This window comes from Sus scrofa, chromosome 13, assembly GCF_054392235.1.
Source record: "Sus scrofa isolate SSC_HxYL_T2T_F1_AM1 chromosome 13, Sscrofa_HxYL_maternal_Yorkshire_Landrace_v2.0, whole genome shotgun sequence".
Taxonomy (NCBI): Eukaryota; Metazoa; Chordata; class Mammalia; order Artiodactyla; family Suidae; genus Sus; species Sus scrofa.
Window position 1 is genome coordinate 146,353,628 of NC_139395.1, and position 16,859 is coordinate 146,370,486.

The 16,859-nt window shown below is 51.6% G+C and overlaps 1 protein-coding gene across 24 annotated transcripts in view; it reads right to left on the reverse strand.

The window, feature by feature from the left end:
* The window catches only part of TMEM44 (transmembrane protein 44), a 34,939-nt gene extending 18,637 nt beyond the window's left edge, over positions 1-16,302 (reverse strand). For 3 of the 24 annotated variants that reach the window (XR_014824557.1, XR_014824556.1, XR_014824558.1), the window contains exons 1-7: positions 15,876-16,302; positions 13,582-13,708; positions 11,383-11,476; positions 10,233-10,399; positions 9,950-10,036; positions 5,056-5,226; positions 3,228-3,373 (exon numbers count right to left, since the gene is read on the reverse strand). Coding sequence is in view for 17 of the 24 variants with exons in the window: in XM_084990729.1 (XP_084846855.1) it covers positions 3,233-3,373; positions 5,056-5,226; positions 9,950-10,036; positions 10,233-10,399; positions 11,383-11,476; positions 13,582-13,708; positions 15,876-16,012 (924 nt within the window). In the remaining 7 variants the exon portion in view is untranslated. Of the gene's footprint in view, positions 1-3,227; positions 3,374-5,055; positions 6,007-6,564; positions 6,884-7,198; positions 10,037-10,232; positions 10,400-11,382; positions 11,477-13,581; positions 13,709-15,875 lie in introns of those variants that run through there. The other 21 variants (XM_021070072.2, XM_084990728.1, XM_005670078.4 and 18 more) reach the window with 13 other exon arrangements.
* Positions 16,303-16,859: the final 557 nt, after the last annotated feature.

Consider the following 16,859-nt stretch of genomic DNA (forward strand, 5'->3'; position numbering starts at 1 on the left):
AGTGACAACACTGGATCCTTAACACACTAAACCACCAGGGAACTCCTTGCCTGAGCTTCTTAAAAAACGAAATAGGTGGTGCTTAGCTCTCACCTGCCCCCCATCCAGACATTCCGACTTAATTGGTATGGATGTGACCTGCTGAGTTTAAACACCCTCCCCCCCAATGATTCTGAAGTATGACAAAGTTTGGGAATTACTTAAGTGGGTGCTAAATAAATATTTTTGGAAGGAAGTGGTTCCTTTTGTGGCTCGGCGGTTAATGAACCCGACTAGGATCCATGAGGATGCGGGTTCGATCCCTGGCCTCGCTCAGTGGGTTAAGGATCTGGCGTTGCCGTGAGCTGTGGTGTAGGTCATAGGCATGGCTCGGATCCCAAGTTGCTGTGGCTGTGGCTATAGCTCTGATTAGACCCCTAGGCTGGGAACTTCCATATGCCGCAGGTGCAGCCCTAAAAAAGCAAAAAAAAAGTGGTTCTTGAATTTTACTGTGCATCAGAAGCACCCAGAGGACTTATGAAAACACCCTGAGTTTAGGATTTGATTGAGCTGGGTTGAGCCTAGAATGTGAATTTCTAACAAATTTTCAGATGATGCTGGTCCAGGGATCACACTTTTAGAAGCTCTGTTAGAAAGACTGCTAAAGAGATCCAGAAGGCTCTACTTTCTCTCTTCATAATACTATACACACAGGGTTCTCTTTAAATATTTTAGCTCCTTATTGGGATATAATTTCACGTAAGTTTCTAGAATGGAGTGAAAATAAGATCTCATTAGAGCCTTCATGGAAACTTGGATCTTTGGTCCAAGCACCTGTATCACTTTTTTTCTTTTTTTTTTTTTTTTTTTCCTTTTTAGGGCCGACCTGCTAGGGGTTGAATCAGAGGTTCCCAGGCTAGGGGTTGAATTGGAGCAGCAGCCGCCAGCCTACGCCACAGCCACAGCAACATGGGATCTGAGCCTCGTCTGTGACCTACACCACAGCTCAGGGCAACGCCAGATCCTTAACCCACTGAGCGAGGCCAGGGATCAAACCCACATCCTCATGGATCCTAGTCCAGTTCATTAACCACTGAGCCACGAAGGGAACTCCCTCTATCAGCCTCTTTACTTTGATCTTCTATTTCATTAACTCAACCAGATTACACAGTTAAGACTAGAACATTTGGAGAAGTGGATCCAACTCACAGGTAGTCTCTCTCTTTTTTTTTTGGCCACACCCTGAGGCATGTCAAACTTCCCAGGCTAGGAATCAAACCCGGAGCCACAGCAGCAACCCAGGCCGCTGGAGTGACAATGCTGGATCCTTAACCCACTGCACCGCAGGAGAACTCCAAAAAGCTGATTTTTAAAGTGGTGTTTACAATAACATCCATCCTTTATAATTACGTCATACCAGTAAATGTATATCGCCATCTTTTTCTGATTTAATCAAGTGACTCCTGTAAGTAAGCAGAGCTATGCTGAGGCAATTTGTCTTTGTTAAAAATCCTTGGTTGCAGGAGTTCCCATTGTGGTGCAGCAGAAGCGAATCCAACTAGGAACCATGAAGTTGCGGGTTCCATCCCTGGTCTTGTTCAGTGGGTTAAGGATCCAGCGTTGCCTTGCGCTGTGGTGTAGGTCACAGACGCGGCTCAGATCCCTCATTGCTGTGGCTGTGGTGTAGGTCATCAGCTACAGCTCCAATTGGATCCATAGCCTGGGAACCTCCATATGCTTCGGGTGCAGCCCTAAAAAGACAGACCAAAAAAAAAAAAAAAATCAGCTTTTTAGCAATACCAACTTAAAAAAAAAAAAAACCTGTGATAGTGATGCTGTGGATATCAAAGAGGCAGGCAAAAGTAGGAATGTAAGTTTTTATGAAATGAGGGCAAAATACATTACTTTTTTTTCTTTTTCTTCTTGCTTTTTAGGGCCACATCCTCAGCTTATGGAGGTTCCCAGGTTAGGGATCTAATCAGAGCTGTTGCTGCCAGCCTACACTACAGCCACAGCAGTGCAGGTTCCGAGCCACATCTTAGACCTACACCACAGCTCATGGCAATGCCAGATCCTTAACCCACTGAGCAAGCCCAGGGATCGAACCTGTGTCCTCATGGTTGCTAGTCAGATTCGTTAACCACTGCATCACGAAGGGAACTCTAAAAGCACATTACTTTTAAACTTACATTAATTTATATGACCTTAAATATACATATGTAAATTACTAAATAGCTTAAGTGGGACTGCTTTATCTAAGTTGTTAAAAATATATTCAGGGAGTTCCTGAATACATATATATTCAGGACTTAGCCCTGTGGCTTAGTGGGTTAAAGATCTGGCATTGCTGTAGCTGTGGAGTAGCTTGCAGCTTCAGCTTGGATTCAGTCCCTGGCCTGGGAACTTCCATATGCTGTGGCTGTGGCCAAAAACGGGGGGAAAATGCAAGTTCATTCAGTGATCAAAAGAACTTAAAAAATATTTTGTACCTTGGAAAATGGAGGATACTCTTTATTCAGGGTGCCCTTAGTGTTGGTCATAATTATAGTTTTTTAAAGAGACCCCCCAAAATAAAAATAAAAAATAAATTCTTAAAAAAGCAATAAATATATAAATAAATAAAAGGAGTTCCCCAATGAGGTTGTGGGTTTGACCCCTGGCCCCGCTCAGTGGGTTAAGGATCTGGCATTGCTGTAAGCTGTGGTATAGGTTGCAGATGTGGCTTGGATCCTGCATTGCTGTGGCCGTGGTGTAGGCCAGAAGCTGTAGCTTTGATTCGACCCCTAGCCAGGGAACCTCCATATGCCACAGGTGTGGCCATAAAAAGAAAAAAAAAAAAAAAAAAAGGAGTGTCTGTTGTGGTTCAGAGGGTTAAGAACCCGACTAGTAGCCGTGAGGATATGGGTTCAAGCCTGCCTTCTCCCAGTGGGTTAAAGATCTGGTGTTGCAGTAAGCTGCAGCATTGGTTGAAGATTCAGATCAGATCTGGCATTGCTGTGACTGTGGTATAGACCAGCCAACTGCAGCTCCAATTTGACCCCTAGTCTGGGAACTTCCATATGCCACAGGCATGGCCCTAAAAAAGAAAGTAAAAATAAAAATAAACAAATAAATTTAAAAAGCGACTGACTGGTCAAGCTCAGAGGGTCCCCCAGATTTCCAGGCCCAGCCCTGGTGAAGCTGGCCACCTCTGCCCACACCATACACAAACACTGCTGAGCCCGCCCGCAGCTGGCCAGCAGTGAGACCTCGCCTCGGTCCTTGCCTCCTGGTTTTCTTCCTCCTTCTCTGCACAGGTCAAAAGGGCTTGGGTGTCAGGGCTCTCTCTGGTTTCAGAGGCAAATCCCAAGGCCTGCCTCATCTTGCTCTTCATCACCCAGGAAAGGAAAATGATCTGAGAAGTGGAGTTAAGGTCCAAGAGAGCAGAGAACTTCAGCTGCCCGGCGCTGCCTTCCCCCCTCCCCCGAGGGCTCCGCCCTGGGCTGGCTCTCTCCCTCCCCAGATCATCCTGCCAGGTCGGTCACACAACAGACTCAAGCACATCTGAGGACAGGGCTGGGTCCCACTCTCTCTAGTTCTCATCCCCCGCCCTCTTCAGGGCCCAGCGCCCAGCCAGACACCACGTCTAACAAGCACTTAGTAAACATTTGATAAACAAAAGGATTTTGAAAGACACCTTCCTTTGATTACAGGGGCAGCGTTCACAGTGCATTGAATAATGTCCTCCCCAAATTCATATCCATCGGGAAGCTCAGAATGTCACCTTTTTGGGAAACAGGGCCTTTGCTGATATAATGAGTTGTAATGGATTAGGTGCACCCCAAACCCCATGGCAGAAACCTCGTAAGAAGAGAAGACACACAGAGATCCAGAAATGGAAGAAGGCCGGGTGAAGATGGAGACAAATTAAATTGATGCTGCCAGGAGTCAAGTACACCAGGAGCCACCAGAAGCTGGAAGAGGCAGGAAAAGATTCTCCCCAGAGCCTCTGGAGACAGAGGCCCCTGCCTGGATTTCAGGCTTCCAGCCTCCACTGCTGAGAGAATAAATACCCTTTGTTTAAGCCATCAAGTTTGTGACAAGATGTTACATACAGCGGCCCAAACAAACTCAAACGGTGCGTGAGAAAATCCATTTCTGGACTATTTATGCTAAAGCCACAGGTTCTTCAGAGTTCCTGTCATGGCGCAGTGGAAATGAATCCAACTACGAACGATGAAGGTGCAGGTTTGATCACTGGCCTCACTCAGCGGGTTAAGGATCCAGCGTTGCCATAAGCTGTGGTGTAAACCCCAGACTAAGCTCGGATCTGGCATTGCTGTGGCTGTGGTGTAGGCCGGTGGCTACAGCTCCGATTAGACCCCTAGTCTGGGAATCTCCATATGCCATGGGCGTGGCCCTAAAAAAGAAAAAAAGAGAAAAAAAAAAAATCCACAGGTTCTTCACCACCACCCCCTCCCTACACAGCACAGCTGTTACCCACTGTCCACCCGCCACTGTCTGAGCTTAGCTTGCCCTTGAGGCCTTCACATCAAGGTCACTGGGGTGTCAGCATATCAGGCAACACCCCCCTGGGATCAGAAGGGGGCTCAGTGATCAGAGGAAGGACAGCCCTTGTCAGCTTTTCTCTGTTTCCCCAGCTCCCGCCCCTCCATCCCCCTGGGCTCCAGCACCAAAGAGAACAGAAAGCGATGTTCATCTCTGAACAGCAGGTCCGCCTGCCAAGCTCCTCCCAGCCTGTGAGAAAGGAGAAGGCAAAGGGGGGAAGGGGTTCACGGAGGCAGGACAGCCCAGGTGGGGAGCAGCACTGAGCCTGGAGCCTGGCTCTTCTGGGCCAGAAGTTTCACCGTCCCCTCCGCTGTTTCACAGAGCTCCAGTCAAGAGAGATTTCTTCTTATGGAAGAAACAAAACAAGTCCACAAATTGCACATGGAAATTGTGCCCGCCTACCCCGGGGTTCGAACCACCACCCTGGCTATCGGGAATGAATGCCTTCTAGCAAGAGGGGGGGAAGGCCTGGAGGGGCAGGGAGGAGATGAGACACAGGCACCGAGCCCCGGGGCCTGGGGTGGATACAGCAAGGTCCAGCGCCGCACGGCCCAGGGAGGTCAGGAACCAGGGCGTGGCCCGCAGCAGGTACTCAGGCTGCCGGTCATGGGCCACGATGGCCGAGGCGTAGAGGAGGCCAGCCAGCGCCGACAGGAGCCGGGTCCACAGGTGGATGGAGGGAAATGTCTTACCCCGGCACTGGGCAGAGAGAGGAGGGGGCTGGGCCGGGAGGAACACTGCCACCCCCCAGCTCCCAGAGAGCTGATTCTAAGCCCAGGCTCCTTAGTGACAAAGAGGATCAGAGGAGAAGCCCTCTGCCTATGGCCAGTACCCAAGAGTGCTACTTCTGTCAGGCATCAAGCTGCTTCCTTTGTCTGGTGAACTCCTATTCATCCCTCAGAACCCAGCTTAAACTTAACCCTGGCAAATCACCATTTACCACCTCTACCCTAAGAGGAGCAACTAACTCCCTCTTCTGGGTCCCTCGCATCAGACATATCCCTCTACGAGTGCCTTTCACTCTGATCAGGACTTAGTGCCTTACACATCTATCTGCCCAACAGACAGAGGGTTCCCGGGAGCAGAGCTAAGGTCCTTGTCATCTCAGTGTCCTGGCAGGAGCTCGTGAATGTGAGCAGAGAGAGTGTGAGGGAGATAGAATTATGGAGATTCCAGGCCTGACCCTTCTCTTCCTGGGACCACCGATTCTGAACTAGGCCAGACAGAAAAGTCAGGAGAATTCAAGATAACACTCCAGAGATTTGGGGGCCAAGGGGATATTTTTGGAGAATGAGTAATGGAAATATTGGTTTTTTAAAAAGAAAACATATGCAACATCTTTTTTTTTTTTTTTTTTTTTTTTTTTTTAGGGCCACATCCGTGGCATGTGGAGGTTCCTAGGCTAGGGGTCGAATCAGAGCTGTGGCCGCCAGCCTACCCCACAGCCACAGCAATGACCGATCCAAGCCTCTCTGCAACCTACACCACAGCTCACAGCAATGTCGGATCCTTAACCCACTGAGCGAGGCCAGGGATTGAATCCACATCCTCATGGATCCTAGTTGGATTCTTAATCCACTGAGCCACAATGGGAACTCCTATTTTCTCCACTTTAATTTAAACTCTCAATCACATCTCCCTCTGCATTTCTTCAAGTTTTGTTCCCGGGCCTCCCTGTTTGTAGACTGCACCCCCTGAATAGACGGCTCCCGGTCAGGGAGGATGGTTTCACCTGGGCTGCTGGAGCAACACCCCTTCCCACTGGGCCTCTCCACCTCACACAGTCCAGGCAGCACCGCTAGGGCGAGAAGTCTTTGGGGTCCTCTAGCCCATCTACCCCCATTTTACAGAGGACATTGGGGAGGTGACTTGCAGGGCCAGGCTGGGACCTGGGCCTTTTGCCTCTGGATGAGGCCAAGCTGGGGGAGCCCTGTGCTCTCACTCCCGTGCCACCCTGTGCCTGGTGCCCCCTGACTCACAACTCAAGCTCTTCTCAGGGTCTGTACCAGCACCTAGAGGGTTCTATTGGCTGGATACATAGTAGGTGCTACAGGCATCACCACTTAAAGGCTGAAACTGGCCTGGTGACTCCAGACGTGGCAAGATTTTCTCCAGCACACGTGGGCCTGTCCAGCAGGTCAGGATAGAAGGCTGACGACCTGGCAAATCCATGCTGGGGGCTGGAAGTGGCCATGCCTCAGGTGCACCTGTAGCAACCATGATTCCTGGTGTTGTCAGCACAATGCTTCACACCCCTTGTTTCATTCAAGGACTCTTGGAGTTCCTGGAAAAATGGAAACTTCTCCCACCAAAACCACCCAGCCAGGCTGCTCCTCAGCGTCCCCACCAGGGGTAAATTAGGAGTGACTCCTGGGGGATCCAGGGTCGGAAGCTGTTCTGGATCAGCTCCCCATAGCACCCCATCTCTACTGGCTTTCTCCCTAATGAGGGAATCCAGCTCTGGGCTCTTATCCATGGGACCAGAGACATTCAGGGCTGGCAGCTCCTCCAGAATTGCCCAGCTCAGCCCCAGTGCAATCTCATTCTATCTTCTTGCCAAGGGGCCATCAGGCTTGAATGCCTCTAGTGACAAGGAGCCCACTACCTCATAAGGCAGGAGTAATTATACTGCATACTCTCAACACACCAGGCCCTGGGCCAAATGTCTCACCCATGGAGGTCGTCCTTGCACTGGATGGGAAACAGCCTGTCCGGGAACCTCTTGGTTATTGGTTTCAGCCTCAGGCCTGGTTCTGTTCTCCGAGATTGCAAAGAACAAGGCTGTTCTTTCTGCCCCAAGATAGCCCTCTGTTTCCTGCATCGATAAGCTTCCTTTCTTTCTAGGCCATATACAGTCACTCATTAAGACATGTCTGCCAGGAGTTCCCATCATGGCTCAGCGGAAACAAGTAACCATGCGGATGCGGGTTCGATCCCTGGCCTTGCTCAGTGGGTTAAGGATCCAACATTGCTGTGAGCTGTGGTGTAGGTTGCAGAGTGGCTTGGATCTGTCATTGCTGTGGCTTTGGCATAGACCGACAGCTATAGCTCTGATTCGACCCATAGCCTGGGAACCTCCATGTGCCACGGGTAAGGTCCTAAAAACAAATTAATTAATTAAAAATAATTTTTTTTTTTAAAGAAGTGTCTGCTGGCACCTACCACGGGCAGACCCCAAGCACCTGGAACACAGTGGGAAATAGAACAGAGAAGCCCCTGCTCTCCCAGGGCTGATGCTCTGCTGGGGGACCAAGCAGCACCCTGGTAAATAACTAAAGGAGCTAATTTCAGGCTGTGATTAAAGCTATGAAGAAAATGGAGCAGAGGGAGGGACGCAGAGGTGGGGCTGGCCTAGGGCTATGTTAGGGGATGGTTTTATGGGTTGAATTGTATCGCCCCTGAAAGATGCTGGAGTCTCAACCCTCAGAGCTAGTGATGAGCCCCTATTTGGAAACAGAGTCTTTGTAGATGATGAGGTTAAACTGAGATCATTAGGGTGGGCCGTAATCCAAAATGACTGTGTCCTTTTTAAGGCCACACCTGTGGCACACGGAGGGACGTTCCCAGGCTAGGGCTCAAATCGGAGGTACAGCTGCCTGGCCTAGGCCACAGCCACAGCCATGCAGGATTCAAACTGCATCTGCGACCTACCCCATAGGCAATGCTGAATGCATAACCCACTGAGCGAGGCTAGGGATTGAGCCCATATCCTCACTGAGACCAGTCAAGTCAGGTTCTTAACCCTCTAAGCCACAATGGGAACTCCCAACTGTGTCCTTATAAAAAGGGGAAAGTCAGACACAGGAGCCTATGGAGGGAGGGCCTGTGAAGACAGACACACAGGGAGAACCCCACCCAAATTGTGGAGCTGTGTTGCCACCAGCCTAGGAGCTACCAGAGCTTGGAGAGGGGACTGGAACACATCTTTCCCTAGTGCCTTCAGAGGGAGCGTGGCCCTGCTGACACTTTGATAGCAGACCCCTGGTCAGACAGTATGTTTGTTTTTCAAAGTGTGTGCTACTTTGTTAGGGCAGCCATGGAGACAGTCACACAGGTGGTCAGAGCGCTGCAACAGCTCCTTCAAAGGTCTTCCTGTGACTCGACTTCCCAGCCCCCTGGCCACTCTGGAGACGAATCCCAGGGGTGGCTGAATGGAGTGCTGTGCGCCCCTTTCTCCCCTCCCCTCATCTGGAGATAGTACCTTAGTTGATGTGGCCCTGTGTCCTGTGCGGTTTCTGGCTGCAGCTCGTACAAATGATCAACTAAGTCAGTCCTAAGTGCCACCCCTAAGTCCTGTTCTTCTGGAATTGCTATTAAACTGCAGTGCTCTTGGGCAAGTGACTGTTTTTTGGCTGCACCCATGGCATGCAGAAGTTCCTGGCCAGGGATTGAACCTGAGCCACAGCAGTGGCAACACTGGATCCTTAACCCCCTGAGCTACGAGGGACCTCCAGCAAGTGATTGTTTTAGGACTGAAGGATGGGCTGCCACATTTCCAGGGTCAGGCCTGGCCATTTTCACGCGTCCATAATACGTGGCTCGTCTGCAGGTGCTCGCCTGCCTCGGGGGGCCTTTCCTGTGCTCCCCTCTGCCCCCAGTGCCTTCCCCTCGCCTCTGCCCCCTCAGACCCCGCCCTGCCTTCCTTGCCAGCCTAACCCTCCCCAGCACCCAGCGCCTCGCAGGGGGAACAGTTTCCACCCTCACCCATTTGAATAACGTACGAGGCTTCTTTCCCTCTTCCAAAACCCCAAACATCTGATTATCTTTCTTAGAGCATTCAAAGATCCTGCTTTCCATTTCTGTGTCTTCTGTGAGACGGTGAGCTCTCCGAGAGCAGACAGGGCATCTCGAGTCACGTCTGTTTCCCCCATGGGACCGGCCAATGCAGGGCTTCCCTCACCCCAGATGCCTAGAAAATATCTGCCAACCATCTCGGATACACAGACCCCAGGAGCCGACTGATTCTTAAAAATCTAAAACCTTGTCATTCCTTAATGGGAAGCCTGTCCATCCAAACTCAGGGGCTCTTTTCTGAGCTCCTGCTTTTCATTTGCTACAAGAAATGGAAAGAGGGGGGTGGAGGGGGGATGTGCTTGGGCTGTGGGATGGAAATCCTGTGAAATTGGGTTGTGATAATCATTATACAACTACAAATGTGATAAATTCGTTGAATAATAAAAAATAAAATAAAAATAAAAATAAATGGAAAGAACACAGGACACTCTCCCCATCAGCCTCAGGAACCCCCCTGAGGCCTGGGGTCGCCTGCCCACTGCTGTCCCCTGTCCGTGTGCACGTGTGCACATGTACACACAAACACACAGTGACACCACCTCTCTACCCAGTGACCTGGAGCTGGGAGGAGGCTCCCAGATGCCCTACGACCTGCCAGGGGGACCCAGACTCCCAGCCCCAGCCTCACGATTCTGGAGAGTGCAGGCATCCGGGAAGCCCAGGAGCCGAAGGCTGCGATGATGCCCAGCAGGTAGCCGAGGATTTCAGTGTTGTCCTGAGGGAACAGTGATGCCCTCAGCACCTGAGGAGATGCCCGTGCGCCCCAGGCCCATCCTCTTCTGCTTCTAGAAGGTTCTTCCCAACAAGGCCTAACCCTGACCTCCCATCCCCAGGGCATCTGTTGGGACCGTAAGGAGGGGAGGGGCCTGCATTCCCCCACATCACATGCCTCTGAGCAGGCTTGGCCTCACCTGTATCAGGCTTCCCAGGAGCCTCCGCTGCGGCCCGGGGATGGGGCCTGAAGCCTTCGGGACCACGGCCCACACTGCCCAGCCTGGGCCCAGGCTCAGCGGCAGGACCAGGGCAAACACACTGGCCCTGAGCCGCTGCCTCCTCTTCCTCTCCCGGGAGCCCCCACCTGCAAGACACCAAAATCCCACAGGGTGCCCGGGATCTGGAACTTAACAGAGAACCGCGTGGGAAGAACTGGCACTGGCCCAGCCCTGAGGGCAGGACGGACGCCCACATGGCTCCATAAGCCAGACCCTCCCCACCCTTTAAGGGCATGTGGTTGTGCATCCCAATCCCCCCATCCTATATCCCAGCCCCCACCCCCACCCCCTCCCAGTGCTCTTCCCCATTCTCAGTCCTCTCATAGTGGAGAGGCAGGGCAACACTTTCCTGTATCGCATGCATCTGTGTGCACAGTGTCGCTCGTCCTAGACTGGAGCCCTGAGGGCAGCCACTGTGCCCTGGCAGTTGTATAATCTACACCAGAGCCCGCCTGGCACAGAGCGAGACAGCTCTAAGAAGCACCCTCCTCCTCTGGGTAACATCGAGCAGCCGAGGGCGTCGTATGTTACTCCCTGAGGCAAGCATTTCCTTTTGGGACAAAGGTCTGAGCATGCAGCTGCCCCTTCTCAGGAACATCCCAATTCCACATACTCAAGGCTACTCACTCCATCTGAGTCACTTCCAGCCCCCGTTCTGCCCGAGGCGGCCCAGGTCCATTCTGGGCACCCATTTCCGGAAGTGGTGGGACTTTGCTTGGAGCCCCGAGACAGGCACAGTGAGTATCACGGCTCATCCCTGAAGCCCTGCAGGCTCCCTCTTCCTGGCCTCTGCTTGTGCTGCTTTCCACCTGGAATGCCTTTCCCTGGGGTCCCAATTCCAAAGTCACATTCTTCCCTGATGCCTGCACCCTCTCCGCTCCTCTGGTGGCCCACCATGTGCCCACACCCCCCTCACGAGCAGCACGAATTACCATTTAAGGCTCTGTCTCCCAGGGCTGGCTGAGGCCAGGGAGCTCGCCCACTATCTATGCCTGGCAGGAGCCTATGGTGCGCTGAAAAATGAAATGAATGGATGGATGAAGACAGGAACAGACAGCAGCACACTCACCTGAATTAGACTTGAATCCAGAGCCGCAGACTGGGAAGAGAATGGACACAAAATTCACCAGGTCAATAGCTGCCAGGTAGGCTCCTGTGAAGACCTAGGAGCAAAGGAAAGACAGCCTAAGTGTTCAGACATCTTTCAGCAACTACAGCATGTCTCATTCTGGATCTCTTCCACCACATGTGTTCCACTGATGTTGGGCTGCCAGGACAACCTCCAAGCAAGAAAGGCTGATTATCAGCTCCATGTGACTGATGAGGAGATGGGGTGCTTAAGTGACCCATCCCATTATGCAGACACCCGTCACAGAGATGGGACAAGAACCCAGTCCCCCAAGCCCTCCACTGTACGGTGTGGTCTCTGTTGTGCAACTGTGGCCTGGCCACTGAACCTCTCTGGGCCTCAGTTTCCTCATCTGTAAAGCAGGAATAATAACAGCACCTCCCTCCTTATTAAATAGATTATATGAGCCAATACATGGAAAGTGCATAGGCCAGCCACTGGGAGAAAATAAAATACACCTACCCACAAATGCACCAGCTACTGACAGTATTGTTGACACCTAAACAATGTGGGGGTTGGGGTGCCATTTCTCTTGCAGTGGAAATTCTGAGCATAACTTTACAGTTGGGCCTCTGTAGCCATGGTTTCGCATCCATGGATCATGTAGTGCTGTAGTGTGTATTTACTGAAAAAACCCACACGTAAATGGACACACAGTTCAAACCCATGTTGTTCAAGGGTCCACTGGACTTAGTGCTTTTTTTTTTTTTTTTTTTTTTTGTCTTTTGTCCTTTTTTTTAGGGCCGAACCTGTGGCATATGGAGGTTCCCAGGCTAGCTCATGGCAACACCGGATCCTTAACTTTAACCCACTGAGCAAGGCCAGGGATGGAACCCTCATCCTCACAGATGCTATGTCAGGTTCTTAACCCACTGAGCCACAATGGGAACCCCTAGAGGATGACTTTAGAGAGGTTATTGAACCTCTCTCTGCCTCAGTTTCCATCTGTGTAAAACAGGGATAATGAAAGCGCCCATGTCATAGGATGATTTGAGGATTAAATGAGTTAATACAGGAAAAGCCCTTACTGCCAAATACATAGTTAAATATTTAATAAATATCAGCTATTATTATTGCGCTTGAGCTGAGCCTCATTTCCTTCTATCAGTTAATGAGAATGGGCTCCTGAAATGAAAGATGATTTGCTTCTGTGAGACTGCTGCTCAAAGCCAGGTCTAGAGCTCCCCAAATCTGTGTCTGTCCACGGGGCTGTCTTCCTTCACTGGGCAGCACAAGGCCAGGATCACGGATTCTCCTTAGCATGTGCGTTTCAGGACAGGCCCCTTCTACACAGATCTGTTTGCAGGCCTAGACTTTGGAAAAGACTTGAAACTGCTTCTCACTTGCTCCAAAGCCCACATCACCATCTAGGAAAGGATTCAGACACCCCTGCATGAGCTGGGGCTGGGCCCCAGGCTCTAAAAACTGTAATAGCAACAATCCCTGTTTATTGGGCATCTACTATGTGTCAGCTGCTGTTTTAAGTGATGCGGATACAGTAGTGACTCAAAAATGTTTGCCTTTATGGAGCTGATATTCTTGTAGGGGTTAACATGCATTAAGCAATAAACATAAATAAGTTGATGATATATTAGGGGAAAAACAGGATGAGAGGGTCTGGAGCACCTAGTAGAGGCCGGGCACAATTTTAAACAAGTGTTCAAAAAAAAAAAAAAAAGATTAAAAAACCGAAAAAGAAACAGGTAGTCAGGGAGGGTTTGTCAAGAAGGTGATAGAGTTTTTTTCGTCTTTTTTTTTTTTTAGGGCTGCATCCTCAGCATATGGAGGTTCCAAGGCTAGGGGTCAAATTGGAGCTACAGCTGCCGGCCTACACCACAGTCACAGCAACACCAGACCTGAGCAACGTCTGTGACCTACACCATAGTTCACGGCAATGCTGGATCCTTAACCCACTGAGCAGGGCCAGGAATCAAACCTGTGTCCTTGTGGATACTAGTCGCGTTCATCACTGCTGAGCCACAATGGGAATTCCCAAGAAGGTGATTTTTGAGCAAAGATATGAAAGGAGGTAAGCATCGAACCATGTGGGTATTGGAGGAGCAGAAAGACCAGCAAGGGCACAGGCTCTGAGCTGAAAATGTGCCTTGCCTGCCGCTGGCACCTGTGAGCACAACACACCTGGATTGTGAGCTGTTTGGCCAGAATCGCACCTATGGTGTCACACAGGCTGGTCAGGAGGCAGCACGCAGCACACAGAGCCGACTGGTCCTGGCCGGGTTTCCTCCCACATCTCAGATAGAGAAGCCTGTGGGACAGACAAAGGTATAGACAGAACACAGAGATGTGAGTTTGGGTTCCCAAAGCAGGTATCTGAATGGGTAATTGTGACTTTTCGTCCTTGTGAATCATTTTCTTCCCCAGATATTCAGCACATGTCTTTTTTTTTTTTTTTATCTTTAGGGCTGCATCCTCAGCATATGGAGGTTCCCAGCCTAGGGATTGAATAGGAGCTGTAGCCGCCAGCCTACGCCAGATCCTTAACCCACTGAGCAAGGCCAGGGGTCGAATCTGCAACCTCATGGTTCCTAGTCGGATTCGTTTCCGCTGCACCACAACGGGAACTCCTCAGCAGGTGTTTTTGACCACAGTTTACAGATGGAAAAAGAAAGAAGCCCATGGCAGGGGCCAGACCTCAAGTGAGGAATTCCTTTCCTCCTACAAACCTGGCTGCCTCAAGTTTGCCTCAACACCCACCACCCAGTGTTGACAAATTAGCTGTCAGCTTTTATTTGTTGAAAGGAAACCGGAGGGTTATAAAAGTCACCCAATCACTGCAGTTTAATTGCAGAGCAGAGTTAATTGCCTAAATTAAAAAGGCAACTTGTTTCTTTGAAATTAAAATGAAATCCTCCTCATCCATCTGTGCAGTGAGGGGGCGTGGCTTCTTCTGCCAGCCACGTCCAAGTTGATTTCATTTGGGGGGGCATGTTCTTCACACACCAGAAGAGCAAAGCTCCCCCAAGATGTCATGTCACTTTGGGCTGACCACTCTCTAGCACCCCCAACTGCTGGCTTCTCTCCCTTACTGCCTGCTTTCCACCCACAGACACCCAGGAACAAGCGCAGGATGGTTGCACAGGCTGGAAGGAGCCAGACAGCTCTCTGTCAGCATCACTGATCAGAAAGACTTTGTTCTAGGAGTTTCCGTCGTGACTAGGGAAATGTATCTGACTAGTATCCATGGGGATGCAGGTTCGATCCGTGGCCTTGCTCAGTGGGTTAAGGATCCAGCATTGCCATGAGCCGTGGTGTAGGTTGCAGACGTGGCTCGGATCCTGCATTGCTATGGCTGTGGTGTAGGCCATCGGCTACAGCCCTGATTTGACCCTTAGCCTGGGAATTTCCATATGCCGCGGGTGCAGCCCTAACAAAAGACCAAAAAAGAAATAGTTTGTTCTAGATGTTTCCCTGCTGCATTTCTATGGAGAAACAGAGGCATGATTGCAGCTCTGGTTCCATCTCCTTTAACCACAAGGTGGTACTCACTCCATATCATTAGAACCATCTAGCCTTGGGACTAATGGGTGAGGACAGAAGGCTACTGGGTTCTCAAAAGTTCCCAATCATTCCTTGACCGACCAGACAAAAAAAAAATTCATTTCAATGCTCCTATCTGAAAGGAAAAAACTGAGGCGTATGGCAAAAGGTAAGTTAATGCCCAAGGTGAGCCAGGGCTAGTCCTCCCCTGCCAGGGAATACGTGGGTGGCACTGTCCCTGGAGCTTGCACAGGGTGGCAGAAGACCTAGAGGCCATCCTTAGCCAGACCTCACCCTTAGAAGCTCGGTTACAGTAACCATCTGGCCAAACCACTGCAGGTGTTGGACAGACCAGGGCAAAGTCTGTGGCCAGAATCAGATAGTCGCTACCCCCTTCTCAGCTAAGACAACCTTGGGCAAACTGAGGCCAGAAACATTGAGAAACTTGTCCGATGTCCTTGCCCTCTGCCAAGGGTTGGTGGCAGAGCTGGAGCTATAATAATGCTGTCTAATGAGCACTTACTAAAACCTTTACCAGGACTAACTCACTAAATCCTCTCAGCCGTCCTGTGAGTTACTATCCCCGTTTGCATGAGGAAAAAGAGGCCCAGGGATTTTACGGCTGGCCCAGCTCACACCGCCAGTCAGTGGAGGAAAAGCTGACAATAGAACCCAGTCTCCGTCCACTGCACCACCCAGCCTCCTTCTGCTGGCTCCCAGCCCAGCTTCCCTGTGCGTGGACTCAGGAAAGAAGTATCTGACTTCAGTCTACGGCAAAATGTTCATTTTGATCCCGGAATTGTGCTGCCTCCGGCATCCTCCCTATGTGGCCCCTTCCCTCTAGGTTTCCAAGTTAGCAGGGTGCAGCGCCCCAGTCTACCCCCGCGGCCTCCCCGGCCCCCTCCTCGGCGCCTCCCGGTCCCGGTTGCCATTACAGCGCGTGGGCGGCGATCCAGCAGGAGGAGGAGCAGATCCACAGGCCGAAGGAGATGCAGACGCGGTGGCGGGCGAAGCAGCGGTCCAGGTAGTCCCAGTTCCAGAGCGCGGGCGCGGGGCTGGGCGCCTCCCCCATGGCTGGCTCGGCTCCACCCCGCCCAGTGCCCGCGCCTTCGCGTGGCCAGGAACCCGCGCGCAGCCTCCTCGGCCGCCCGCAGTCCTCGGCGCTGCCACCCCACGCCCCCTTCTTTGGTTCGGCTCTGCCGTGGCGGCCCCAGGCCGAGCGCACAGACCGCGAGCTAGCGATGGGCGTGTCCAGTTCCCGTCCCGGGAGCCGGCGGCGGCGGAGACGAAAGGAAAAAGTTTCCGGGCCCGCGCAGCTCCCTACCCCTGGCGCTATTGTCGGGCGTCCGCGGGCGGGAGGCCGCCCCCTAGCGGCGGGATCTGGGAGCAGCCTCGGCACAAAGGCTGCGGCCCCGCCCCCCGGACAGAGGCCCTGCGAGTGCCCTAGACTCCTTCGCTGTCACCAACCGCCAAAGCCAGCGGCCAGAGCGGAATACAGTGACCTGCCCGCTCATTGTGAGGCACCGTGCCCGTTCATTATTCCACTACATGATCTGAGCCAAACAATAAATACCTCGCGCCCGGGGAGCAGCTTGGGCGCTGAGGATTCCCAGATGAGCGGGGCTTGGTTCACTGGTTAAAATGCCACAAGACAAAGAGGGCGCTGGGAGGCCAGGAAGGAGGAATCAAATGCGCTCCCCTACATCCTCTCTCACCCGCTTTTTTGAGACTATAGCTGCACCCTCTGCCCCCATTCAGCTGCCCAAGCAGGGCTCTGGAGATGTAGTCCTGCAGCCAGGGAGACGCCGTGATCCTTGAGGTCTGTCCCCTCCCACCCAGGCACACTGTCACTCAATTCAAGTACACCGTTATTTTTCTTGAGAACAAACCATTATTTCAATTTAAAATTTTGCTTGTTA